The sequence below is a fragment of the Pongo abelii genome, chromosome 12 (assembly GCF_028885655.2).
Source record: "Pongo abelii isolate AG06213 chromosome 12, NHGRI_mPonAbe1-v2.0_pri, whole genome shotgun sequence".
Classification (NCBI taxonomy): domain Eukaryota; kingdom Metazoa; phylum Chordata; class Mammalia; order Primates; family Hominidae; genus Pongo; species Pongo abelii.
In genome coordinates, this window is record NC_071997.2 from 124,218,804 (window position 1) to 124,245,488 (window position 26,685).

The 26,685-nt window shown below is 49.2% G+C and overlaps 2 protein-coding genes across 12 annotated transcripts; one reads left to right on the plus strand and one right to left on the minus strand.

Annotated features, from left to right (window-relative positions):
- Nucleotides 1–268: 268 nt before the first annotated feature.
- ID2 (inhibitor of DNA binding 2) lies at nucleotides 269–5,888 on the minus strand. 6 transcript variants are annotated; one of them, XM_054545680.1, is made up of 5 exons: nucleotides 5,494–5,857; nucleotides 3,251–3,325; nucleotides 2,202–2,861; nucleotides 1,822–1,885; nucleotides 269–1,043 (listed from the first exon to the last, which is right to left on the minus strand). In XM_054545680.1, exons 3-4 carry the CDS (start codon nucleotides 2,754–2,756, stop codon nucleotides 1,829–1,831), a joined length of 612 nt encoding a protein of 203 aa, XP_054401655.1. In that variant the 5' UTR covers nucleotides 2,757–2,861; nucleotides 3,251–3,325; nucleotides 5,494–5,857; the 3' UTR covers nucleotides 269–1,043; nucleotides 1,822–1,828.
- On the plus strand, nucleotides 5,190–18,509 carry LOC100939321 (putative proline-rich protein 21). Of its 6 annotated transcripts, XM_054548419.2 has the most exons (6): nucleotides 5,996–6,239; nucleotides 6,521–6,830; nucleotides 7,236–7,377; nucleotides 8,767–9,052; nucleotides 11,476–11,746; nucleotides 12,702–18,509. In XM_054548419.2, exon 6 carries the CDS (start codon nucleotides 16,163–16,165, stop codon nucleotides 17,393–17,395), a length of 1,233 nt encoding a protein of 410 aa, XP_054404394.1. In that variant the 5' UTR covers nucleotides 5,996–6,239; nucleotides 6,521–6,830; nucleotides 7,236–7,377; nucleotides 8,767–9,052; nucleotides 11,476–11,746; nucleotides 12,702–16,162; the 3' UTR covers nucleotides 17,396–18,509. The 6 variants fall into 6 exon arrangements, with proteins under 6 accessions (XP_063569858.1, XP_063569860.1, XP_054404393.1 ...); XM_063713788.1 differs by lacking the exons at nucleotides 5,996–6,239; nucleotides 6,521–6,830 and adding an exon at nucleotides 5,190–5,246; XM_054548418.1 differs by lacking the exon at nucleotides 6,521–6,830 and having other exon boundaries at nucleotides 5,961–6,239.
- The last annotated feature ends 8,176 nt before the right edge of the window (nucleotides 18,510–26,685 follow it).

A 26,685-nucleotide genomic window follows, 5' to 3' on the forward strand; every position in this document is an offset into this window, starting at 1 on the left:
CTAAGGCACAGAACCAAGCTTTCCCTTAAGGACTCAGAGGCACTTACTTCTGTGCTCAAAGCCTCCCCAGTCCGTGTCAACTCAGCCCTCTGCCTTACCACACATCTGATAAGATTCTCTGTACACAAGTAAAGGCATCAGGGGTGCTGGTGGGGGGATGAGGAAGGGGATAAAGAAAACAATATGTATGTCGGGGGATGGGGGAGAGAGAGAGAGAAAAGAGCTAGTGAATGCCAGAGATCTTAAAAACCACTCGGAATTCAAGTACTGACTTCAGACATGTTTTATTATAATCTTATACAGTCTACATAAATTTGAACTCGTATTTATTTGGGTTCAGTTATAACATAGCATAATAAAAATCAAAGCACTGATCCTCTGAAATAAAGCAGGCAATCACCATTCAATAAACACACTTGATTTATTTTGTATAAAAGGGTTAAGTTTACAACTAAACTTTTATAAAAAGTTTAGCATGAATAAGTACATCATTACACTTTTTAATGCAGAAATAGACATCTCTGCCACTATACAAGAAAACTCTAATTAAAGAGTTCACAAGGTTTCACTCAAATAGATATATTTATATATAAATATATACACAGCATTCAGTAGGCTTGTGTCAAAAAGGTAATTTCTGACCAAAAGACTTCATTTAAGTGACTGAATACTGGATCCTTCTGGTATTCACGCTCCACCTTTGAAAAAAGGCAAAGTCTGCTTAGATTGGGCAATTCCTTGTGATTTTAACGTTTTCGCTCCCCATGGTGGGAATAGTATATAAAGAAAACCTTCCAACTGCAGAAAGGGCATTTAAAAGTCTTTTTCATAAATAACGAATATCACAGTCCAAGTGAGAGAACACCCCTGGGAAGATGATCATTCTTAGTTTTCCTTCCATTTTTTTTTCTTTTTAAAAAGGTCCATTTAACTTGTCCTCCTTGTGAAATGGTTGAAAAATAAGTTCAGCACTTAAAAGATTCTGTGAATTTGTTGTTGTTGTTGTTGTTGTTGTGCAAAGAAAAAAAAGAAGTCATGAACACCTGCAAAAGATTGGGAGAGAAAGGCATGTTTAAGAGAACGTAACCTAAGGGCAGAGGCGGGCGACTGGCGCCGGGAGGAAGCCACAGTTTGAACATTTAACCAAACACTCAAAGATTGGGCAAACCCTGGCGTCCAGATGCAACACACACACTCGCCTCGACAGCGCAAATTAAACATTAAAATAGCAGAGACTCAAGGGAAAAACTTCCCAACCCAATCTCCTATTTGGATCTCCAACAGCAGTGCTACAGGCGCCAGTCTGCTTCTTGTAACAATTATTTGATTGAAAACAGCCCTTTAGTTAACAGATAGGCAAGTCTGGAATCCCACATCACAGGGTCTAAGGCACAGGGTAGCAATCCTCAACTAGCCCAGAGAATCCCAAAAGACTATAGTTTTAGGGAAGGAGGATCACTAAGGAATTTGTGGCGATAAGATTAATTACAGTGGAGGTTAGTACCTCATAGTACCAGAGGAATCGTAGGAAGAGCCAGGGCATTACATTTGCTACAAAGCCAATACACACGTTCCTCGGCCGCCTTCGTAGTAAGTTATTGGCATCATTTCCTTTTAAAGGAAAATGTTCTGTGATCTCGAGCACCCAGAGCTACAAGCTCCTTCATGTCTAGTGAGACAATGTAGTACGGGTAGCACCGCGAAGTAAGCATGTATTTACCAAATCAGACATTTTATAGATACACAAGCAAAAACACATGCGCGCGCGCGCACACACACCGAGGAGCAGTTTACCCACGGGTGGCACAAGCAAACACTCACCGCTTATTCAGCCACACAGTGCTTTGCTGTCATTTGACATTAACTCAGAAGGGAATTCAGAAGCCTGGAGAGAAAGAGGATAAAGAGTACGAGGTTAAAACAATGTTAAGTAGAAAGGTTTTTTTTTTTTTGAAGTAATCCACAGACCAGCAAGTTCCATTAAACACGTTTATGGTAACAATTCAGATTCAAAGACGCATTAACATGTCAGAACTTACTAGCAATTTCACGCACAGCTCAATCTACATCAGATTCTTAAGAAAATAAAGTTAAATAGCTCATGCGAAAGTCACCGTCTGGGCTACGGATCTTCTAGTGACAGCCCAGACGACCGCGGGAGTGTGCGGCGGGCGGGGCGGGGGCCCCGGAGCAGGTCTTACCTGCAAGGACAGGATGCTGATGTCCGTGTTGAGGGTGGTCAGCGGCGTCCTGGACGCCTGGTTCTGCCCGGGTCTCTGGTGATGCAGGCTGACAATAGTGGGATGCGAGTCCAGGGCGATCTGAAGGTCCAAGATGTAGTCGATGACGTGCTGCAGGATTTCCATCTTGCTCACCTTCTTGTTCTGGGGGATGCTGGGCACCAGCTCCTTGAGCTTGGAGTAGCAGTCGTTCATGTTGTACAGCAGGCTCATCGGGTCGTCCACCGGGGTTTTGCTCCGGGAGATGCCCAGGCTGTGGTCCGACAGGCTGTTTTTCCTAACGGACCTCACGGGACTGAAGGCTTTCATGCTGACCGCGAGGGAAGGCGAGACCGGGAGGGAGCTGGCTGCCCCGAAGCTCAGGCCGCCGCTACCGCTTGCTGAGCTAACTGCGCTTGGCACCGCGCTCGGCTCAGAATGAACCCCGAGCCCGGCGGGGCGGCTTTTATCCGCACTCGCCGGGGCCACACGCTCGGGCTTCCCTTCGTCCCCATTGGCGGAAGGTGGCGCGTCCATCAAGCCGAGCGGGGGCTCCCATTGGCGGACGCGGGCGCGGGGCGTGGGCTTGGGTCTTCCGCATTCGCAGCCAATCCCCGCGGGGTGGGCGGGGCGCGAGCCCAGCTGGGGTGGTAAATAGAGTACAGTACAGTAAGTGCGGGGCGGGCGGGGAGCGGAGAGGAGGGGAGCGGAGAGGAGGGGAGCGGGGAGGAGGGGGGCGAGCGGGGAGGAGGGGGGCGAGCGGGGAGGAGGGGGGCGAGCGGGGAGGAGGGGGGCGGGCGGGGAGCGGGGAGGCGGGAGGCGGGAGGTGGGAGGAGGGAGGCGGGTGCGGGGGGGAGGGAGGCGGGAGGAGGGAGAGGAGGAGGGAGAGAAGGGAAGATGGGGGAGGGGAGGGGAAGGGGGAGGGAGAAGGGGGCAGACCCTGGGCGCCTAAATGTGCATTCCTAATTCTAATTCCAAGCGCGCGCCAAGACCCTTGCCCTGGGGGTGTTCCCAGACCAAGCCCTGCACACCTTGGAGCTGTCGGCAGCTCTAAAATCACAGCTACACGGGCGAGTTCAGCACCGCAGGGGGGAAGCCACAGTTCACTGCAACCCATCGGAGGGAGAGCGTGAGGAAAGATAGAAAGCATTTCAGAAGAAAGTGAAAACGCAAATTAGGTTGTCACTGAAGAGTCACGTTTGTAGAGTGAGTTCGTCTCTTCAGATAAGGAAAAGTTATGTTAACACAAACAAACCACCCACGCACGCATTCGACGACAGGCTTAGTGTGGGCTTTTGCAACCCGGAGCAGCGCGGGAGGCATTACTGTAAACTCAAGAAAATGAGTACTTATTGGAAACCATGCCCAACCTCGCCGGTCGTTAAGGAGCTCTCACAGGCAGGGCGCTTTCAGGGTTCCTTTTCAAGAAGGAGGCAGGGCTATTATAATGATCGTATTAATCGGAAATAATTAGGAGAATTTGCATGTTGAAACTACATTTACATACACTGCCCTTGAAAGGCTGCCGGTCTGTGCCCTTCAGTGTAGGTGGCAAAGTAATGTGATTAATTATGCACTAATTGTGATTTCTGGTGTCACATTCCAACACCTAGAGGAGTTCCAAAGCTTTGTGACAGATAGGTGGCCCTAGCCATTGATTGACATCTTCACACTAAGAAAAAAAATATTCTGTCATATATGAGGTTTGGAATCTTTTCAGCAGTGGTATTGAATACAGGTTCAAGGTTTTTTTTTTTTGGCTGAAAATCTTTAAGAACTCGTTCTTTCAGTCTAAATTTTAAAAAGTGTGCAGCTATTTACTCAAATACCTTAATTTTCACATAACTGTAGCTTATCTAGAATTCCGTCTTGACCACAGTGTGTCAGTTTCTTGTTTTGAAAATATTTGCTCCAGAAAACAATGAACTAGAAAACCCCAGGAAAGGCAATATTCAAATCTTATTTACTTTCTGCCTCAATCTTTACCTACTTTGCATTTCAGAAAGCGGAAGGGGCAGGCCTAGAGGCTGAAAGAAAAGCTCGATAATGGGGAAACTGTTTTTTCTTTCAATTAATGATTAATTTCTCAGCTGGTGGGGCCAGCAGTCTCTGACCGTCACGTGACAGCTATGCGCCCCATGACGCCTCTCCAGGGAGGCAGAGTGGGTGGCGCTGAGGTGGAGCTCACCTTCCTGAAATTCAGCCCCCTCAGTTTGGAGGAAGGAGGTGAATGGTTTCCTGTCCAGCCAGAAATTTGCGGAGGGCCTTCCCAAGGCCAGGCAATGCTGCCTGCGACTCTGTCCCTGACAGCGTTGGACGCACCGTATCTCTTCTGATATTAAGTCTGGAAGTGATTTACTATCCGAGTCCTCCCACAGTTCGAGCCTTTTGATGTACTTTGTGTGCATGTGTTTCTGTCACATACGTGCCACAGTGGAACAGATTTTGTTTTGACACTATTTTGGTTCATGATGTTATACTTTGACTATTTTACAATAATAGCCAATGTAAACAAACATCTTTGGGATTCTCAAATTATTACTTATGATTCTTGGACATTGCAGCTCTTCGATACTGACGCATTCCTAGCTTTTTCCAAGGACACCGTATGTTAACATCCGTGCCAGCCTCATTATCCCCACAGCCAGGCTCTGGGCTGGGCGGTAATGAGCATTGTGCGGTTTCACTTTACACTTTGCAAAGTTGATTAAGGCAGTGCCTTCTCCCATGATCATTTTTGTACCCTGATGTAGTAAAATGGCTAAATATGGTGAAAGTTTTCTGGTGTTTCTTTCTTTAGCTGCCATGTCAGAGTCCAGTCTGCCTGGCTGTGTTGAATTCGATTCTATTGGCACGCTACCCAGTTTTACATTCATTTAAAGATCATTTAAAGGGGATTACGAAGCTGTATAAGTTAATGATTTAAACAAGGCCTAAGTTACTAGTGTGTCTGTTTCAGCACGCCCAATATGAAATCACCTTAAAAATTGCTTTCGTGGGGGAAAATCGTGTCGGAGCATTTTCGAGGTGGGTTTAAAGGCAAGTCAAAATCTGTCTATTGGTGGCTTAGGTGGGTTTGCATTTGAGGCCTGCAAAGTTCAAACGGCCCCAGCTGAAGGGAGGGCTAGATCCGCGGGCGGTGGGAAGGTGTGCAGGGCTTCCGCTGGTGGGTGTTGGTGCGGTCCCCCTCGACTCCCCACCGGGACGCCCCCACCCCGTGGCAGCGACAGACCTGCCCGTAAGGTCCCCCAGCCTGGCTCCAGGGCTCACTCACTCCGCCTCTAGGGCAGGCCCCGCGGCGGCTCTCGCGTCCGGGCCCCTCGCGGTAATCAGAAGCAGCTCCGGGTCGGGAGCTCTGCGCTGGCCAGGCAGCCTTTGCCACCCCCGCGTGATGCGCCGGGGGGCGGGAGGAGCCTGCGGGGGCGGGGGGCGCGTCTCAAGGTCCTCCCTGCACATCTGGCGCAATGGGGAGCGTTCGCCTTTCTTTCCCGGGTTTTGTTCTCACAGCTGTGTCCATTCCGCCCGTGACCCCGCGAGTGATCCCTGACAGGTGATGAATTGGCGGCGGCGGCGGCGGCGGCGGCGGCGCGCGGGCCAGGCCGCGGCGGGGCCGGAGCAGGAGCCCCGGAGCAGACTCTCTGGCGCCAGGCGCGTGACGCCGCCCATTCACGCCGCCCTGCAGCCTTGTCCTCGCGGCGCCGCTCAGGCGGCTGCCATGGCAACCGCGCCGTCACTCAGCGCGCGCGCCCAGCTGATCAATGCCTGCGAGGCCCGGCAGTCCCAGGCTCGCCCGGGCCCGGCCGCCGGCCCGCGCGCACCTGCAGCCGCTGCACGTCTTAAGTTTCGAGTGATTTGGGAAAGGAAGGAGGACCGAGAAGAAAAGAAAAGGGATGGGGGGGGGGGGGGTAGGCGGGTGAGGGGCGGAGGAGAGAACGAAGGAAAAAAGCCGGGACAAGAAGAAAGAAATCTTCCTTTTGCAAAAGGAGGCATAATGTGGCTTAGAGGTTGCCAAAGCAAAAGGTTTTGCTTTATTTTATTTGTTTTTGCAACAGAGGCGTTCAGGGTGGGGCTGGCGCGAGGGAAGGGTGGATGGGGAGAAGGTCACTGTCTTAGCACATGGCGAGATTTATTTACTCCTTTGGATTATTTCGGTTTCTCGCCGGATGGCTTTGATCCTGGATTCCTAAAAATACGTTTGAAAGATTGAAAAGACCCCCCCCCCCGCCCCAACCTCCACACCGTCCTACTGCCTAACTCCTCGGAACCCTCGGAGGTTGCGCATAAACACTTTTTTCTTCCAGAACAGTCCCCCTCTCCGCCCTGGGGGAGCCGGGGAGGATGTGCAGTCCCACTCCTCCTGCTCGGCGGAGCCTCGCGCGCGCAGAGCCTAGCGCGATTCGCGCCCTCATTACCACTACAAAGCGCGGGCCAGACCAATCCCCTTTCTAATGCACCATTTTCGAATGAGAACATCAAGAGGCCAGAAACTTCCAAGTCAGCTTGCAGACGCAGACGCCTCCTGGGGTCCTGGCTTTAAGAACCAGATGCCAACATTCCCGGACAGTTTATGGCATCCGGATCCCTCAAGGGTGCTCATCTGCAGTTGAGAGTGTTAGTAGCAATTATTTATCATCTCTCCTGGAGAGGAGTTCCTGAACGTAAATGTCCTCTGCTGGCCCTAAAGCTGTGTTGTGGGGTGGGGGTTGGGGGGCCAAATGTTCCCGGTCCTGTTGTCTGGTTTAGCAGCATTTGTTGTGGTTTTCGAGGAAACGGCATCTGGATTACATAAGGATTCAAGTTTTTGCTTTACTTGTTTATTTAATGCCTTGGCAAGAGGGAGCCCTTACTCTGAAACCAGATAACCGATTTTGGGTTTAAAACAGCCTTAGATGAAGGGCCACTCGAGGGGAAGAAAATGAGCAAAGCCACAAAAAGCAAACAAGGGAATGTTTATTTTTCTCTTTTTGGATATTTTTGAAGACCTGCCTAACCTCTTAAACTTCTTGTCGCACACAGCTAATAAATGGCATTAACAAAGCGTTTCAACGACTACCACGGCTTAACAGTGGCTCCTCCCCTGTCCTGCCACCATTCAGGCTGTTATTCCTTCCAGGATTCCCGCACCGTCCTGTGTGCCCAGAGCTCTCTAGAGCACCAGGTAGAACTCCCTGCTAAATCCAATTGCTTGCAACCTTCTGATCCCCTTTTAGGGAGATCACTTTTCAGCTTGGTTCAAAGAAAGCAAAGTTTGGGAAGTTTGGCGGAGGGGCCGATTTAACTACGGACACTGCAAATATTTTGTTACAAATGCTGTGAAGTGCCCCGATTTGTGGCTGCGTTAGCTTTCACAAAGGATTTTCCTGTGTCTTTTGTTCCGGTCACCAAATTAAAAAAGAAAACTTGAGCGAGAGATAAGGTCTCGGAAAACAATCTTGGGCCGCCCGCGAGCTGGCGGGAGCAGGGCTGGCGTCGCCTTGTCTGCGCCGCCCCGAGGCGCAAGTCTTGGGGTCCGGCCACCGCAGGGAGCCTAGGTCATGCAGGGACCCTCCCTCCATCCCCTGTGCGCCCCCGCGCCACAGCGCAGCACACAGGCCACCCCTCCTCTGCCCACCAGCGTCCGTGGGAATCTGCTCCAGCCAGCGACAAGGGCGGGCTTGTCCGGAATCTAACTGCATCTTAATATTATAATGCGGCACCAAAAGGCAAAACCCGAGGCCCCGGCTTGCAGTCCCTAACAAGAAACACATTGTGTGCGCTTTTTCTTTTTTGGCTCAAGCCGCGTTCGCGCGCCGGCCCCTCCGCAGCGAGCCAAGTCCATGACTTCAGTGAGGAGGAACCCGCCTGCCTCGCACCACGTGCGCTCCCAGCTGGGGCAGCCGCCCTGTGAGCCCTGTCCGGGTCCCTGGGACGGGCTAGGGACTGGCCGGGACGCACTTGTCCTGGGCACAGGACAAGGGCTTTGGGGCACAGCCCCTTTTCGGCCGGGGAGGCAGGCGAACCGATCGCCCAGGCACTGGTGTTACCCAGGCGGCGCCAGCGCGAGTTGGCTGGTGGACAGATTTTTCAATAGTTTCAACTCCTTCTTCCCCTTGCCGCATTTTTAAGGCGTTTACTCCCAGATTCAGCCCTCTCCTCATAATAATGACAGTTTGCAGACTTTTCCTCTCCAGTTAGAGAGAGTGCGTGCGCGAGTCCTGCAAGACCCCAGCCGCGCGTCACCACGAACCATTCTGCGGGAGGGGCAGGACCTAAGGCTGTATCTCTAGGAGGGAACGTGGAGACACCGCGGGCGGAGGGGACCTGGAGGAGTTCTTGGAGGAGCAGTCCTAGGCACGGGGCGAAGGATTTACGCTCTAGCTGGTGGAGCGCACATCGCCCTGGTTAGCTCTGCGGTGGGTCCTGGGCTCTTCCCGGCCTCTTCCTGCCTCCGCTGACATCAGGGCCTCTCCTGTTTAGTCCTAGGCCTGCCCTTCATCAGGACTCCGCAGAAAAAGATGGGTAAATTAAGGCGTACATTTAATTTTAACCATCATGCCTGACTTTCTAGGATTCTGTGTGAAGAATACAGAGACAGACGTTCCCTTTCAAAGAAAAAAGGGCAACACGAAGGCCCTCTTTAAGGAGAGAGTAAACATTCACTTTAGGTAAAAAATAGTCTTTTACACGCCTGTGCACGGCACACCTCTTTTGCTGTTCACCTTGACCCCAAGACTTTGGAAAGGCTGCCCCCATTTCAGAGAGGAAGAAACGCAGGCACACGTGAATGACAGACTCCTCTGTGGTGGCCTAGACTCCAGCCAGCACTTCCTAGGACAGCCTGCCATTGTGCAAAGGTGTGTAACCTTGACTCCAGGTGGAGCATTGATTACTCTTTTAACCTTGAAATGTATTCCAGTCCTGGACGGCTGGATTGCCAAGAGCCAGGAATCTGTGAAAACAGTTTGTTCTCATTTTTCTTCCAAGTTAACACTGAATGACTGAGTTTGACCCTTTGTTAACTAAAGGTCAACTGACATCTTAGGACTTTTCAAACCTTAGTGTATGTAAGATACCCATGTTTACACCCAGAGTTCTGTGGCCACCTATATAAATTCTGATTCAGTAGGTTTGGTGAGCAGCCCAGGATATAGCATTTTAAGCAAGCATGGCGAGGAGATGCTGATGCCAGTGGTGTGGCGACCACAATTTGAGAAGCTTCAGATAAATAATTGGCCTCTTAAATGAGCCCTGGATAAATGGCCTCTTAAATGAACCCTGCAGTAGGCAGACTGCTGCGTGAGAATGAGCCTACTTGGACCCTTCAAGGCAGCGGTCCCCAACCGTTTTGGCACCAGGAACTGGTTTCGTGGAAGTCCATTTTTCCAATGGGGGATTGGGGGAGGGTTGAGGGAGTGGGGCTGGGGGATGGGTGGTGGGTACTAGGGGTACAGTTTTGGGATGAAACTGTTCCACTTCAGATCATCAGGCATTAGATTCTCCTAAGGAGCCCACAACCTAGATCCCTGGCACGTGCAGTTCACCGTAGGGTTTGCGCTTCTATGAGAACTAATGCTGTGGCTGATCTGACAGGAGGCGGAGCTCAGGGAGTAATGCTCATTCACTGCTCACCTCCTGCTCTGCCTGGGATTCCTAACAGGTCACAGACTGGTACCAGCCCACTGCCTGGGGTTTTGGGGACCCCAGCTTTAAGGAACTGTACACTTGTTTCTAGAAATTCAAGAGAAGGAAAATCTGTTATACTTACCCACATTTTCTCTTTTTCCTTTGTTTTTTCCTTCCTGATATTCCATTATTCTCCCTTTGATTAATTCCTTCTGTTTCAAGAGCATTTTTTGGACAGTCTTTTAGGGTAGGTGTGTTGGTGACATGTTCCCTTAGTTTTCCTGCATCTGAAGTCTTGTTCTTGCCTTCAGTCCTGCGGGATATTTTTGCTGGATATAGAATTTGGGGTTGACAGCGTTTTTTCCTTTTAGCACCTGACCTTCTGTGGTGCTTTCTTCCATCAAGGTTTCTCATGACAAAATCTGATTTCTCATATGAAATCTGCTGTTATTTGAATTGCTTTTTCCCCAATGTAAGTAAGGTGTGGTTTCTCTCTCCTTGATTTGTCTTTCATTTTTGGAAGTTTGCCTATGATCTATCTTGGCAGGGATTTCTTTGGGTTTATTCTGTTTGAGGTTCTCTAGACAGCTTCTTTTGCCAAACCTGGTAAATTTTCAACCATTATTTCTTCACATGCTTTTTCAGCCCTGCCCTTTTTCTCTTCCCTTTTCAGAACTCCAATGACACTGATGTTAGATCTTTTATTATAATCCCAGAGGTCCCTGAGACTATGTTAATATATTTTTTAAAAATCTGTTTTCTCTCTGTTGTTCAGTTGGTCAATTTCTGTTGTTCTGTCTTCAGGTTCACAGATGGTTTCCTCTGCCCTCTCCACTGTTCTTTTGAGTCCATTCAATGCGTTTTTACTTTGGTTATTGTATTTTTCAGTTTTAAGATTTCCCTTTCATTCTTCTTTACATCTTCTGCTTCTTTACTGAGTTTTCTATTTTTTCATCTTTTTTTTTTTTGCCTGTTCATAATTGCTCATTAGAAGATTTTTCTGATGGCCCCTGCAGAGTCCTTGTCAGATTATTCCAACATCTGTGTCACCTCAGTGTTGGCAACTGTTGATTGTCTTTTCTCGTTCAAGTTGAGCTTTTCCTGGTTCTTGGAATGATGAATGATTTTTTTTTCTTTTTTCTTGAAACCTGGGCGTTTTGGGGGTTATGCTATGATCTGGAGCTTATTTAAATCTTCTATTATAGCGGCCTCTGCTGCACCACCCTGTCTTGGGAGGAGGTGCTCCTCACGTGGCCTCCATTGACATTGTGGGGTGGAGGCATCTTACCACTGGAAGGTGATGAATGTCACAGTTCTTACTCAACCTTGACAACCTCAGTGGGGAGAGAGCAGTGCCTGATTATCCCCTGGGTGGTGGATGGGGTGGGTGGGTGTTCAGGCTCCCAGGTGGCCTCTGCTGATGCTCATTGCTGACCTGCAGGGATGACTGTCTGCTCCCCACCGCACCTTCTCTGACACCATCCTGTTGTTCAGGGTGGTGTCTCCTGACAGCAGACTGAGGGGGGCCATCTAGCTCTCCACTCCCCTTTGCTGTTGGGGTTAGAGTTGGGGCCACAGTCTTTTCTGTGGCGTTTGGTTATAGTGGGGCGGTTATAGTCTAAAAGGTTTTGGTTTTTTGGCTTCTCTCCTACAGTCACCATGTAACAAATGCAGACATCTCTGAGATCACCATGCAGTGAGGAAGTCCAAGATGGTGGCAGGAAGAGGCCACATGGAAAGGGCTAAAAAAGGGGCCAGCCTCAGTCATCCCGGCTGAGCACCTGGCTGGGAATAAAAGAGGACTCCGTGGATGTCCAGCCCAGTAAGATGACCTCAGCCCCAGCCACCAACTGACCACGCACACAAGACATAGTGAGGCTGCCTGCTGGAGCCTGGCCAGTGGGACTGTAGAGTAACTCATTGTCGTAAGCCAATACTTTTGTGGGTGATTTGTTTCATAAAGTGGCCTCCAAAAGAGAAATTGGGGGTATAGAGTTTCTAGGTACTATCTTGTGCATTCATTGTAGTTGTAATCATTGATAATTTATTTGTGTGTTTTTCCTGAAAGTTTTATAACAACATGATTTATAGTGTATAAAATAAACATATCCCTACACCCAACAAACTTGCCTTTTTTTTTTTTTTTTTTGAGACAGGGTCTCATTCTGTTGCCCAGGCTGGAGTACAGTGGCATGATCATGGTTCACTGCAGCCTCAACCTTTTGGGCTCAAGCAATCCTCCTACCTCAGCCTCCCAAGTAGCTGGGACTATGGGCATGTGTCACAGCACCCAGCTATTTATTTCTTTTTTGAGACGGTTTCACTCCTGTCACCCAGGCTGGAGTGCAGTGGTGCAATAGCTCACTGCAACCTCTACCTCCTGGGCTCAAGCAGTTCTGCTGCCTTAGTCCCCTGACTAGCTGGGACTATAGGCACATGCCACTGCACCTGGCTAATTTTTGTATTTTTTTAGAGGCGAGGTTTCGTCATGTTGCCTTGGCTGTTGTTAAACTCCTGAGCTCAAGTGGTCCTCCTGCCTTGGTCTCCCAAACTGTTGGGATTACAGATGTGAGCCACTGCACCTGGCTAATTTTTGTATTTTTTTGTAGAGATGGGTTTTCACCATGTTACCCAGCTGGTCTCGAGCTTCTGGGCTCAAGTCATTTGCCTGTCTCAGCCTCCCAAAGTGCTGGGATTACAGGCATCACTGCACCCCGCCTAAAAGTGCCTTAATTTTAAAAGAAATACAGGTTTTATTTTATATATGTCTAGTATATTCTTAGGATTTTTTTTTAACCAATAAGAACCCCTACCAACTATCCCCCAAGATATAGAATTTATAACCCTATGTGATGACTGTATGTTTTGAACCAAAACCAGGTATGATGAATGGCTAACAGCTCAGGGGCCCTGGAGACACAAGGAAGCCTCACTGGTGAGAGGTGACTGCCTGTGGGCCGCACAGTTTCCTGGAAAGGCAGTGAGAGCATCTGGTACCTCCAGACACTGCAGAAACAGTGTCACAGAAACATCTCAGAGGCGTCACTTCTCTTTATCAAGATTTTAAAGTGATTTCAACATTAAAAAAAAACAACAACAATGTAAAGAATTTGAGTGTGGAGTGATGATCATGCTTCCAGGTTTAGGATCAGGCTCTTTCTCCCATTGTCTTGTTGATTTAAGGTGCAGGAACTCCTGGGATGGTGTTGCCCAGTGACACAATCCCAGTGTGGCCATTTCTGATCCTGAGAAAGCAGTCAGGAGTGGGTGGATGCAGTTACAGTTCATCAAGTCCTGCTAGTTCAAGTCATGAGTCCTGAATTCTCCAGGAGGAGCCACTAAAGAAATGCAAAAGCAGGCAATCCTTGCAATAAAGTGGGATGAGGTTCTTTGGTTGCTGCTGTTATGGGGGTGGAGTGCATGTTGGGGCCTGGGGAGTGAGGCTGAGGGCTCCCCCAGTCTGTCCCTCCCTGAGCCTGAGCTCTTGGTTCCCACCCAGTCCTTTGTTTCTTTCGTCTCTAGGAGCACCTGCACCCCTGGTTTGCAGCATGTCCTAAGATGAGTTACCATGAGCCCCAGGTTCCCATATGTAAAGGATGGGCAGCGCTTCCTCACCTGCTTCTCCACTGAGCCCTTACAGAGCCCTCAGATGGAGACTGCTGCTTTCACGTCTTGCAGGCCAGCAAACTGCCAGTGTGAAGGATGCCCAGGTAACCCGCCCACGCCAGAATGGCCAGGAGATGGTGGAACCAGAATCTAAGCCCACGCCCATCTGACTTCAAAGTCTGTGCTCCTGATGTTTGCACCGAGTCACCTCCTAAGACTTGCTGCAACTGGATCACGTCCATTTACCTATCTCTGAGAGAAATGCAAGCTTTAAAAAAGGAAATATTTACTATGGATATTTTACAATAGTTCCAAAACATGAAAGCTTTAAATAAGATATTCTTAACCATCCTCACCACATCTTCAGGTTCCCTTACAGCCACTTTGTTTTGATGATTGCCCATTAGAAAAAAAGGCTATGCTTTCTGTAGGTTTTAAAGGAATGGTGGTGAAATAGGGAGCATTCCCTGAGCAGATCCTGCCTGCGGGCACATCTCTGAGCATTGGACCAGGCGAGAAGAGCCCATGTGTTGGCTGCTTTGGGATCCCAGCACTGCCAATGGCAGGTGGGCTGTGACCCAGGGAGAGAACCTAGCCTTTTGCATTCTCTTGCCCCGTTTGAAAATGGAGATGATAGTGGCGCCCCGCTCAGTGTTATTTTGAGGATTCGAATGTGTCTCAGACGTAGTACCTGAAAAAATATAAGTGCTCAGTAAATACGGTTGCCAGATAAAATGCAGGAAACCTATTTAAATTTAAGTTTTGGCTGGACAATGAATAGAATAATTTTTCTTAGTATGAGTATGTCCTTATATTTTATCTGCTAAATTTAGCAACCTCCTCAGTAAATGATCACTACAATTGCAAAAACTCCTTATGACAGATATAGTAAATCTGTAAAGAAATAGGAACTTGCATTTATTTTTACTAAGCTCTGACTGGTTAAGATAACTGGGCAAGAGAAGACATCTTCGACTAAACTTGCAGCATATAGAGTATAGAGATTCAAATTTGAAGTCCTATAGGACTAGAATGGCCAGAGGTGAACTGTAGTGAGCTTATCTAAAGAGTACCAATTTCAAAAGTTCCTCAGAGACTTAAATGGGCCCACAGACCCCTCCTGTGTCTTTGCATAAGCCAGCTCATTATATCAGTTATAAATTGATTTCCAGAGAAATGTACCCTGGAGGTCCCTCTCCCACTTGAGATAGGACTGGCCAATCCAGATGTCCCCCAGGTGATGTTGGCTCAAATATAGCTCCATAAATTGGAGAATCTATTCAAGAAAACAAGCAAAACTATTTGTGACTGAGTTAGCTAATGCCAGCTGGTATCTTGAACAAACCCAGATCTCTAACATGCTAGTTTATTTCATAGTGTAAAATGTGTGTTACGGATGGGCAGACAGCTCTCATTCAGGCAGTGACAGATGCAAGCTCTTCCCATTTTTGTGGCCCCATTGTATTCAGCTTGTGGCTTCCAAGGTGCCTGGGATCATCTCCACTGAGACTAAGGAAGAGGAAAGAGCTTGGACAACTGCACTTGGCTGGTTTTTCTGGATCAGGCAAGGAATTGGCTCCAACACATTAGCTCACATTCCATTGGTTAGAACTGGGTTTCTCAACTATTAGTACAGGGTGAGTGTAGGATTTTGGCACCATGGGCATTTGAGCTGGCCAAAGGCTAATCAGAGTTAGAACAAAGCCACAAAGCCTGTGAATGGTGTTTATTGTTGTGAGGGGCTGTCTTGTGCATTGTGGAATGTTCAGCAGGATGCTCTCTGGCCTCAGAGACTCACTAGATTCCCATAGAACCCTCCTCTCTCCTCCAGTTGTGACAACCACAGTTGCCTCCTCTCCAGACATTGCTAGATGTCCCCGGGAGGCAAAATTGTCCTGGTTGAGAACCACTGTGTTAGAACTCGGTCACATGGCCACACCTAACTGCGAGGGAGGCTGGAAGATCTAGACGAGTAGTATCCCAGGAAGAAAATAAAACTGATTTAGAGGCTGCTGGCCAGTCACTTTCAGTGACCTTGAGCATACTTATTCCTCTTCAGCTGTCAGGACACTCATGCCTGTTTCTGAGATGTTTTCTGTGTGAGGGGACATAGTGACAAGTGGAGGGGTGACATGTTGGACTTGGGTAGGGTGAAGAGGATTGGAAACCACCATCATGTTTGGCAGCATTGAATGTTTATGACTATTTGAATAGTTGTGACAAGGGTACAGTGAAGGAGGAAATAAACATTTTTGAATACCCCTTTACAATTTGCAAAGCACTTTTAAAGGTAAGAGTGAGTTCCTAGACCATATTAGGGTGAGAATGGACATTGTTGGCTGCCGTATCACTGGGCAGGGGCTTTGAGATTTTTGTCTTCAAAAGGCAGATTAGATTTGGACTAGAAGGAGAAATGTAAAGACCTGGTATTTGAGTGTGTTTGCAGAGGGGAATTGTCATTTGGAAGCCCAAGAAAGGGGATGGCCCATTGGCACATATGGTACATTGTGTTTTCATATAATTATACCTGAATGAAAGCAAGAGGAAACGTGTAGGAAGCTGTTTACATAGTCCTTTTAATAATGTTTACATGAGTTAATGAACATGCAAACGTATCTGATGAAAACATGTCAGTAGTGAAACAGCCTTGTGAAGAATCAGATCTTACCTCAGGCTGGAAAAAAGGACTGGTTTTCCAAGCTCAAATATTGCAGCCAGTGTGAACAGTAGCACAAATGACTTTGAGCTTTAAGACATCCATCCATCCATCTATCCATCCCCTCATCCGTCCATCCCCTCATCCATCCATCTATCCCTTCTTCCATCACTCCATCCAGCCATCCATCCCTTCATCAATCCATCCATCCCTTCATCCATCCATCCATCCCTTCATCCATCCATCCATCCATCCCTTCATCCATCCATCAATCCATCCATCCATCCATCCATCCTTCCTTCCATTCTTCCCTTCATCCATGCGTCCATCCATCCATCCATCCACTCATTCATCCCTTCATCCATCCATCCATCCATCCATCCATTCCTTCATCCACTCATCCCTTCATCCATCGTCTACCATTCATTTGCCCCTTCATCCATCCATTCATTTATCCATCCATCCATCCATTTACATCCATCCATCCCTTTATCCGTCCATTCACTCATTCATCCCTTTATCCATCTATCCATTCCTCCATCCATCCATCCATCCATCCATTTATCTATTCATCCCTTCATCCATTCTTCCATCCATTCATCCATTCATCTTTTCATTCATCCATCCATTGCTCACTCCATCCATCCATTGCTCCATCCAACCATCCATCCATCCATTCATCCCTTCATCCATCCATCCATTCATCCCATCATCCATCGATCACTTCATCCATCCATCAATCCATCCATCCATCCTTCCTTCCATTCTTCCCTTCATCCATGCGTCCATCCATCCATCCATCCATTCCTTCATCCACTCATCCCTTCATCCATCGTCTGCCATTCATTTGCCCCTTCATCCATCCATTCATTTATCCATCCATCCATCCATTTACATCCATCCATCCCTTTATCCATCCATTCACCCATTCATCCCTTTATCCATCTATCCATTCCTCCATCCATCCATCCATCCATCCATCCATTTATCTATTCATCCCTTCATCCATTCTTCCATCCATTCATCCATTCATCTTTTCATTCATCCATCCATTGCTCACTCCATCCATCCATTGCTCCATCCAACCATCCATCCATCCATTCATCCCTTCATCCATCCATCCATCCATCCTTCCATCCATCCTTCCATTCATCATCCATGTGTTCAGCAAGTATTTACTGAACACCTATTATGTGCGAAGCACTCTCCTCAGAACTTAGGAAATACCAGTAAACAAAATCAACAACAATCCTTCACCACCTGGATGTTACAATTTGATGGGAAGAGAGAAAGAAATAAAATTGGTGAGTGAATCACATAGGTTATTAGAAGGTGATAAAGGTGTAGGTGATAAAGGAGAAGTGCCAGGAGCAAGGATTGGGTACAGTTGTGAATAAGGTGGCCCCAATAGGTTGCACTGAGAAGGTGACATTTGCACAGAGACTTGAAGAAAGCAAGGAGAGAACATGACTGTACCTGGGGAACAGCATTTGTGGAAGATGGAACAGCCAGTGCAAAAGTTCCAAGGCATGAGTGCCTGGTGCATACACGGAACATCGAGGCCAGGGTGGCAGAAACGCGGTGAGTCCAGGAAGGGAATAGGAAGTAAGTGTAGGAAGGTGTACAGTGGGGTGGTGTGGGGGTGGAATTGTGGCAGCCAGATGGTGTTGGCATAAGGCCTCTTGGCCCTCGTTAGGATTTGATTTACCATGGTGCAACACACCCATGAGATTGGCAAAAATTAAAAAGTCTGACAACAGAAAATCTGGAAATCTGGTGAGGATGTGGAGCAGTGGGAATTCTCCAATACTGCCAGGGGGCATGGGCATCAATCCCACCACACTGGAAGGCAAAGGGGCATTCTCAGTAGAACTGAAGATGTGCCCATCCTTGACCCCACAGTTCCAGCCGTGGGCATGCGAATGAATGTGCACACGTGTTGACTGCGGCGTTTGTTTGTAATTATGAAAACATCTAAGTTTCCATCTATGGGAGAGGGGATAATGTGGGAGTGCCCTACAGTGGAGTTCTAGAGAGCAGTAAAAATAAATGGACTAGAGCTGTACACGTCAAAATGGATGAAGATAAAAGACATAAGGATGGGAGAAGAACACCTGGCCACAGAAGTATATGTCCAATATGATGCTGGTGTATCCAGAGTGTTCAAACAAACAACACAACACTACTCATTGTTTCCAACATGAGTATGAAAGTATGGAGCAGTGTGGAGGGCCAGAAGTGCTGAGTCCAGATGGTTACTTCTCCAGGCGGGGGCCGAGGACCAGGGCTGGAGGTTTACTCCAGGAGCTTCAGTGGTGCATGCCGAATGTGCTGTTTCTTGGGCTGGGGGACAGAGATGTGCATGCTGTTATACACTCTATATTGAAATGATTATATAACAATATACTAATTTATCATGTAATAAATTTGACCAGAAAAAAAAAAACTGTTCTGTGGCTGCTTCCATGACTGGATTTCACGTTGTAGGTTTCTAAGCAGAGAGTCCAAGAAAACCAAAGGAGCGGCGGAAGGATAAGCCTCCCGGGTGTTCTGGGAGTGTCCCTTTGCCCTTTGCTTGGGCTCTTCTGTTAGCGTCGAGAAAACCTGGGATTTGTGACAACTGGAGTCAACCTGGGATCCTGGCACCAAATGCCAGCAGGAACAATCCTCATCTCAGAAGTTGAGATGGGGTTCTTTCTGGAACATGAGTGCAGTTCGAGAGCTTCAGGTAGAAAGCCCAGTCGTCCTTACCCTGCGTGGCCCACCCAGGATCTTGAACGGGGTCAGCCTCAGGGAGCTATGAGCCTGGTGTCTGAGACACAGCTTGGGCCTTTGTATTGCTGGAAGCACAGGGAACCCTGAGGGTTGATCAACTGCCCAGCAAAGACAAACTGGCATGCTCGTCAGTGTGAGAACAAAGCCACAAGACCTAGGAGTGGCTTTCTGCAGATCTGCTGTTTTTCAAAAAAACTTGTGCTTGAATGTGTATAACATAAAATTTACCATTTAAGCCTTTTGTGTGTGTGTGTGTGTGTGTGTGTGTGTGTGTGTGTGTGTGTGTGTCTTGAGATGGTGTCTTGCTCTGTGGCCTGGCTGGAGTGCAGTAGCTCACTGCAACCTCCACCTCCCAGGTTCGAGCGATTCTCCTGCCTCAGCCTCCCGAGTAGCTGGGATTACAGGCACCAGCCACTACACCCAGCTAATTTTTTATATTTTTGGTAGAGATGGGGTTTTACCATGTTGGCTAGGCTGGTCTCGAACTCCTGACCTCGTGATCCACCTGCCTCAGCCTCCCAAAGTGCTGGGATTACAGGCATGAACCACCACGCCTGGCCCATTTAAGCCATTTTTAAATGGACAATCTGTGGCATTAAGTGCATTCACGTTGTGCCACCATCACCATCATCCACCTCTGGAACTTTTTCATCTTCCCTAATGGAAACTCTGCCCATTAAACAGCCACTCCCCATTCCCCTCCCGCGCAGTCCCTGGCAACCACCCTTCTACTTCCTGTCTCCACAAACGTGACTACTCTAGGTACCACATATAAGCAGAATCATACAGGATTTGTCTTTTTGTATCAGATCTGGGGTTCGTATGCTGAAGGAAACGGCATGCAAACTCTTTTGTGTGAGTGGAGAGAGGACCTGTGTTTTGAGTGTCAAAGGAGTTTCTGCCCCAAGAGGTCTTAGAGTTACCAGGGTGGATCCTTGACTTTTTGGAGGAACGTGTCAGAAGATGTGCTCACTCACATCCCTGAATTCATGGATATTGCCAATGTGAGAATGGCAAACCCAGGGCCTAAGTGTGGCCACTCTTCACGCAGCCCTGGTGGAGCCTTACTGCTGCTCAGAATCCTTTTTTTTTTTTTTTTTTTTGAGACAGAGTCTCGCTGTGTCGCCCAGGCTGGAGTGCAGTGGCACGGTCTCGGCTCACTGCAAGCTCCGCCTCCCGGGTTCACGCCATTCTCCTGCCTCAGCCTCCCCCACCCGAGTAGCTGGGACTACAGGCGCCTGCCACCACGACCGCCTAATTTTTTGTAATTTTTAGTAGAGATGGGGTTTCACCGTGTTAGCCAGGATGGTCTCAATCTCCTGACCTCATGATCCACCCGCCTCGGCCTCCCAAAGTGCTGGGATTACAGGCGTGAGCCACCGCACCCGGCCCAGAATCCTTCTTAACACGGTGTGCCGGCAGCCACAGCCACCTGATAGGAAACATTTGCCATCTGTGGTCTGTGGCATGTAAGTTACTTTGAAAACTGGAGGTAACACAGTCTGAAGCATTTACATGACTTCTTTGTGTCCTTAAGGTAAGTCAGCGGATGTGTGACAAGTGCTTGGAACCTCCCCGGCTGGGGGCTCCCTTGCCTAGAGACCAGCTCCTACCCATGCCATGCCTGTCTTCCAGAGCCCGTGACTCCAGCTCTCATTCCACGAAGAGGACACACTTCATTTCTCCTGGATGTTTTTTGTTATTGTTGTTTATTTGTTTGTTTTGAGACAGTGTCTTGCTGTGTCACCCAGGCTGGAGTGCAGTGGTGCAATCATAGCTCACCACAGCCTCGGCTTCCAGGGCTCAAGTGATCCTCCTGCCTCGACCTCCCAAAGTGCTGGAATTACTCCAGCCTCTCCTGGGTCGTTGAAGTCTGTGCCTGCCCAGGGCTGATGCTCAGCTAACCAGAAGTTTTCTGGGCAGTGTGAGTAGTTTTTCACTCTCCCCTCGAGCGGTGATGCTAAGTCCCCTTTATGGAGTTTGCTGTTCATTTCTCTGCCCACAGGGATTAGAACTTGATAGCAAAGAGGAGTAGGGCATCAGGCACTGGCTGGGCCCGCACGAGGTGTGCATTTAACCCTGAGCACGCCCTGAGGAAGCAGCTGTGCTTCAGGCTCCTTGTGACATGAGGAAGAAGCTGAGAGGCGGAGGCGAGCAACGTGTCTGAGGCCGCAGAGCCGCCAAGAGACCAAGGAGCAAAGCCACGGCACCTGTCCCGCTCCCTTTTTTCAGTCAAGTATGAGGAAAATAGTGAGGAAAGTTATTCTTATGTGGAGCAGGACAACAAAAACCCATAAACAACCTTCTCATGTCGGCTCGGAATTGATGGTCATCTGGCTGGTAATGGGATTTTACTCTTGTGTTCTTGAAAGCTCTGCCAGGAAAACCTCACTAGAATGGCCTGGAAGCTTCTGGAAAATAAGGATTTGTAGACCCGTCCCCACCCCTGCCTATCCTGTCAGAATCTGTGGTAGAGTAGGGAGTAGGCCAAGGAATTTAAAATTTTCACAAGATTCCTGGGCACTCCTCTAATCATGCCTGGAGAAACACTCTGCAGACCCTCAGCTTTTTAACGGAGGTAGTGATATTGTTTGGCTGTGTCCCCACCCAAATCTCATCTTGAATTGTAATCCCCATCATCCCCATTATCCCCACATGTCAAGGGAGAAACCAGGTGGAGGTAATTGAATCGTGGGCGCGGTTTCCCCCATGCTGTTCTCCTGAGAGTGAGTGAGTGAGTTCTCACGAGGTCTGATGGTTTTATAAGTGTTTGGTAGTTTCTCCTGCGTTCATTCTCCCTCCTCCTGCCCTGTGGAGAAGGTGCCTGGCTTCCCCTTTGCCTTCCGCCATGATTGTAAGTTTCCTGAGGCCTCCCAGCCATGCTGAACTGTGAGTCAATGAAACCTCTTTCCTTTCTAAATTACTCGGTCTCGGGCAGTTCTTTATAGCAGTGTGAGAACAGCCTCATACAGGTGGAAGTGTGGCTTTGAAACCTGCATTTTAGACAAGATTCCTCAGCTGATTCTTAAGCACACACCACTTGTGAGCCACCGTCTTCAGGCGCTTATCAGGCACTCAGTGGCAGCGGTTTCGTTTTTCCTGACATTTTGTGCTTTTCGCTAGTCATGGCCATACGGTGATGAAAAGTGGCCATTTTATGATAGAATGGAGGTCCTAACTGTTGGGGACATTGCAGGAACTGCAGGAATTAACCTATCACATGTTTCATTGAAAAACGTGATGATTTATCATCAAAATGAATAAGTTCTTTCACTTCAGAATGTAAACCATATACTATTAGAACGAAGGACATATTTAAAAAATACTAAATTGAAGTGATCTTTGTGTTGTGATGGTGACTGAGTTCTGCTTTGCGTTTTTGTTACCACTTTCATCCTTGAGTTTCTTTGGTCCTGTTCGTTGCCCTGGCTGCAACTTGGCTTTTTTTCTCCTCTGTAGGCAAAGTTCTAGTGCATACAATCCCAACACGATCGTAGTGTTCTGTAAGAGCCTCTGTGCTCCAGCCAGTTGGGGCACCCATCTGGATCTGACTCCCAGCTCTGCCTTTTCCTCCTTCAGGAGGCAGGGAGGCACCGTGCCTGTCCCAGCCGCCTCTAATGACCTCCCTCAGGACTTCTCTAGGTGAGTGACTCAGCATGACTCAGCTTCCAGACTTTTTCTGGGAGCCAGAATATTTTGCCACACAACCAACATAGGGTAAACATTCACACTGCCTGAGTACAATAATTGTAAATTAAACATGCCAGGGAAAAGAAAAAGGCCTAGATCTCCTCACTCTCAAATGGAGAGATCATCAGCTCAAGAATGAGAACAAGTTGACAAAGCCATCCCCCCCACCACCACTCCGCTCCCTGGGGCTGCCGTGTGGATCTGTTGCTCAGAAGGTGGCCCTGAGAGAGCAGAGAAGACACAGGACGCCAGGGTCTATGTGGAGAGGGGCGGAGGGACGTGTCTCTTCAATTTAAAGATAAAACAGATGTGGTCCCAGCTACTCTGGAGGATGAAGCAGGAGAATCGCTTGAACCAAGGAGGCAGAGGTTGAAGTGAGCCAAGATCGTGCCACTACACTCCAGCCTGGGTGACAGAGTGAGACCCTGTCTCCAAAACCAATAAGATAGAGTGCTAAGAAGGAAACGGCTCTGTTTGTTTGAAGTACTTGCCACCGTGGCTGGATCACCTTTATGTGTTTGCAGGGAGCAGTACCGTTATTCCCAATTTTTAAGTTTGGTGGAGTTTCCCCTTCTTTTTCTTTCTCAGCCGCGTGGAGTTATGGCAATTGAGAAAGGCCAGGGCAGATGCTGACATTTGGCAGCCTCCACAAATGGGATTTCAGTGCTGTGAGTCCTGTGGTGGGGCCATCCTGGCCCCGCTCTTTGGAACGTAGCTGCTGGGAGCACCTCTTGCCTCTGTGTTCCTAGGCTCGTGGTGTTATGCCTCTGGGAAAGGGCAGTCTCTTAGAAGCAGCTCGTGTGGGCTGGCTTTCTCATCTGAGATGGCTTCTTGGCATTTGGTGTTCATGTGACAACGCACACTGTATTCCCCGCCTTTCAGAGTCTGGAGTTTTCTTCCCCTGAAGTAGTTTTTTCTGCTTTGGAAGATGTTGCTTTTTAGGTCCTAAAGTGGAGTTCGAAGGTTGGAAGAGTTTAGGTTTTTGTTACTGTTTTGTTTGTAAATGCTTGGCTCTGTGCTCATGGTTTTAAGGATCTGGGAGTGAGGAATGAGACAGAGATGTGCGAGTGGAGATTTTTTGAGGGATGCTCTAACCTCAGGGTCAGGGTTGGCCATGAAGGCAGGTGGCTTAGGTGCCCTTCCTGGGTCATGCTGTCCCCTGCCAGCCTGCTGCGGCTCTCAGGACAGCACCAGTGAGCCCTGGAATGCTCTTGTATAATAGGCTTCCTGGAAGAAGGGCCTCCCTCGTCTGCCCTTTGCAACCCTGTTCCCCTAACGCGAGAGGGCATGGCCCAGAGCATTGAAGGAATGAAGGCAGGAGACGTAGCTGGAAGGTGAATGGAAAATCCTCACATCCACCTATTCACTGATTCTCATTTTAAAATAAGAGATCAGTGTCTCCAGTGCACCCCAAGTCAGTGAGCATGGGGCATTGAGAAGGTCTAAGTATACCCTAGTATACTGGAAACTAGTTGGGCCAGGAAGCCCAAGGAGGAGTAAGAGAGGAAGAGGGCGGTGTGGACATGGAGGTACAAGACCCCCAGAGCTGCACGCAGGCTGTAGCCATCTACACATGGGTCTGCAGCACCACACAGTGACACCAAACATTTGATGCTGTAGGGAGCAAGAAAACATCTGTAATCAATTGCTTCTTTAAAAGTGTGGTACAGGCCGGGCGTGGGGGCTCAAGCCTGTAATCCCAGCACTTTGGGAGGCTGAGGCGGGCGGATCACGAGGTCAGGAGTTCAAGACCAGCCTGACCAACATGTTGAAACCCTGTCTCTACTAAAAATACAAAAATTAACCAGGTGTGGTGGTGCGTGCCTGTAATCCCAGCTACTCAGGAGGCTGAGGCAGGAGAACTGCTTGAACTCTGGAGGCGGAGGTTGTAGTGAGCTGAAATTACACCACTGTGCTCCAGACTGGGCGATAGAGCGAGACTCCGTCTCAAAAACAAACAAACAAAAAAAAGTGTGGTACCCACAGGGTCAGAGTTTTATTTTGTTGTTTGTTTTTTTAACTGACAGTATCTTTTTTGAATTTGTTTCAGGAAAAAAAAATGTGAGTTCTGAATTTTCTCCCCCAGTTGCCCACCTCCTTCGATCCCAGATACCTGGGGCTGTCCCCTCTTCCCTGTGGACAGTCACTCCAGCCCTGGCCTGAGACTGGATGTCAGCCCTGCCTCTGTGAGCCCTGCCAGCCCCCTCTGCTGACAGCAGCTGCACGCTGATGTCCAGACTCCGCAACCGGCCTGAAGCCTGTCAGGGTCCGGCCAGCCCACTGTCCAGCCTCAGCTTCCATCTCTTGCTCCTCTCCCACGATGCTCCAGCCATCTGTGTGGAGCCACACACACCTGCTGTTCCCGGGACAGCCCTGGGTGGATGTTTGCTCCTGCCTGCTCCTCTCCTGGGAACACCATTATCCTCCCCTTCACTGCTTGGCTGACCCTTCTCTGTCCTTGAAGCCTCAGATATCACTTCCTTTGAAACCGTCCCTGCTCCCCTGGGCTGGATGCCCCTGCCTGTGTGTCTTCCCTGGAGCCTGGCCTGTACTGGGCTGGGCTGGCCACTTTCTGTGATCTCCTTCAACAGCGCCACTTTGATGGCCCAGAGCAGGGGGCTTTTATCCCAGACATGGCAGGTGGAGCAGTGTCCAGGAGCCAGAACCACCTGTCTCCCGGATGCTTGAGGGTGGTGATTTTTGAGTGTGGTCCAGGATGTCCAGACCACTGGGGAACCGGTCAGCAATGTGGACTCTCCAGCCCCAGCCTGAGCGGTGGGATCCAAGCCTCTGGGGACAGCCCGTGGTCTGCTCTGACCAGCTCTCCAGGGACTGTGCTCCTGCCCAAGCAGGTGAGCCCTGGCAGCTCTGCAGATGGGCAGGTGGACGACGATCCAGTCCAACCCCTCAGGCAGCCTTTCCGGGGCATTCAGACTTCAACGAGGGTGACATCGTGTCCTGAAGGCACACTCAGAGGACAGAGAGTTTGTCACCCATAGCTTAAAACCAATGTCAACCAACCACAGGGATGAAGCTGGGGCTGGCCTGCAGAAGAAGAGGGGACTGTGTGTTCGTTGGGGGCTCAGCAGAGGGTGGCCAAGCCTGCCTGGGCTCAGAGGCCTGGAGCCACACATGACTGGGTTGGGAGATGATGCCAGAGGCCTGCTCAGCAGCCAGGGTGCAGGTGAAAGTCCAGGGCCCGAGGGGTGGACGTTGCCCAGAATTCTGGGGGTGGTACTTGCTGTTTTATCAGACCAGGACATGGAGCTTGTCATGTTCCAGACTTAAATGTTATTGCCAAAAAGAAGCCCTAAACAGGCCACGGTGTTCTGTTTTTTTAAAATTACGGTTGAGAAATAGAGGTCTGGAGTGATGACAGGACGGCCAAGGCCACAGGCTGCTGACGAGGGTGGCACTCTGCCCTGCCCCCGCCTCCAGGGCAGCCCTGGTCTCCAGGAGCAGTGTCCTCAGAGCCTTGCTCAACCGTGGGGGCAGGCGGGGTCCCCAAGGTTGGCCCCACCTCCAATTATTGGAGGCTTTCTTTGAATTTGGGGTACATGGTTCCTTCTTCAATTTTTGTCCAGTTCCTGAAGGGGAAATGTGCACCCCATGTCCACTCACTGAGGCCTGTGCCACACTGAGAGAGATAACTGGACGAGGCCCCCAGCCTGGCACCCCTCAGGGAACCTGGGAGCAAGGTCCCATGGGTAGACGGTCCCATGCCCCGTACACGCATCTGATGCGTTGAGGAATTCCCCCTGACGTGTTCCAACCAGGCGTACATAACGCGACGTCATCCTGACAGCAAATAGAGCTGACCGTGCCCTGTTGTCTCAACACTTATCTGTGGACACCATTTAAATACCTTTTTGGAGATGTTGCTGTGTTGCCCAGGGTGGAGTGCAGTCATGATCATGGCTCACTGCAGCCTCGAATTCCTGGCCTCAAGTGATCCTCCCACCTTAGCCTCCCAAAGTGCTGAGATTACAAGGTACGAGCCACGCCTGATGCCTGGCCACTATGGGGCACCATTTATAGAGTGACTTGTGGCCCTGCAGTTACGGGTAAGTAGAATTGGACCTAAGAGACACTTTGGCACCGGGGCAGCTGTCAGCTCTGCCATCAGGGCCACAGTTG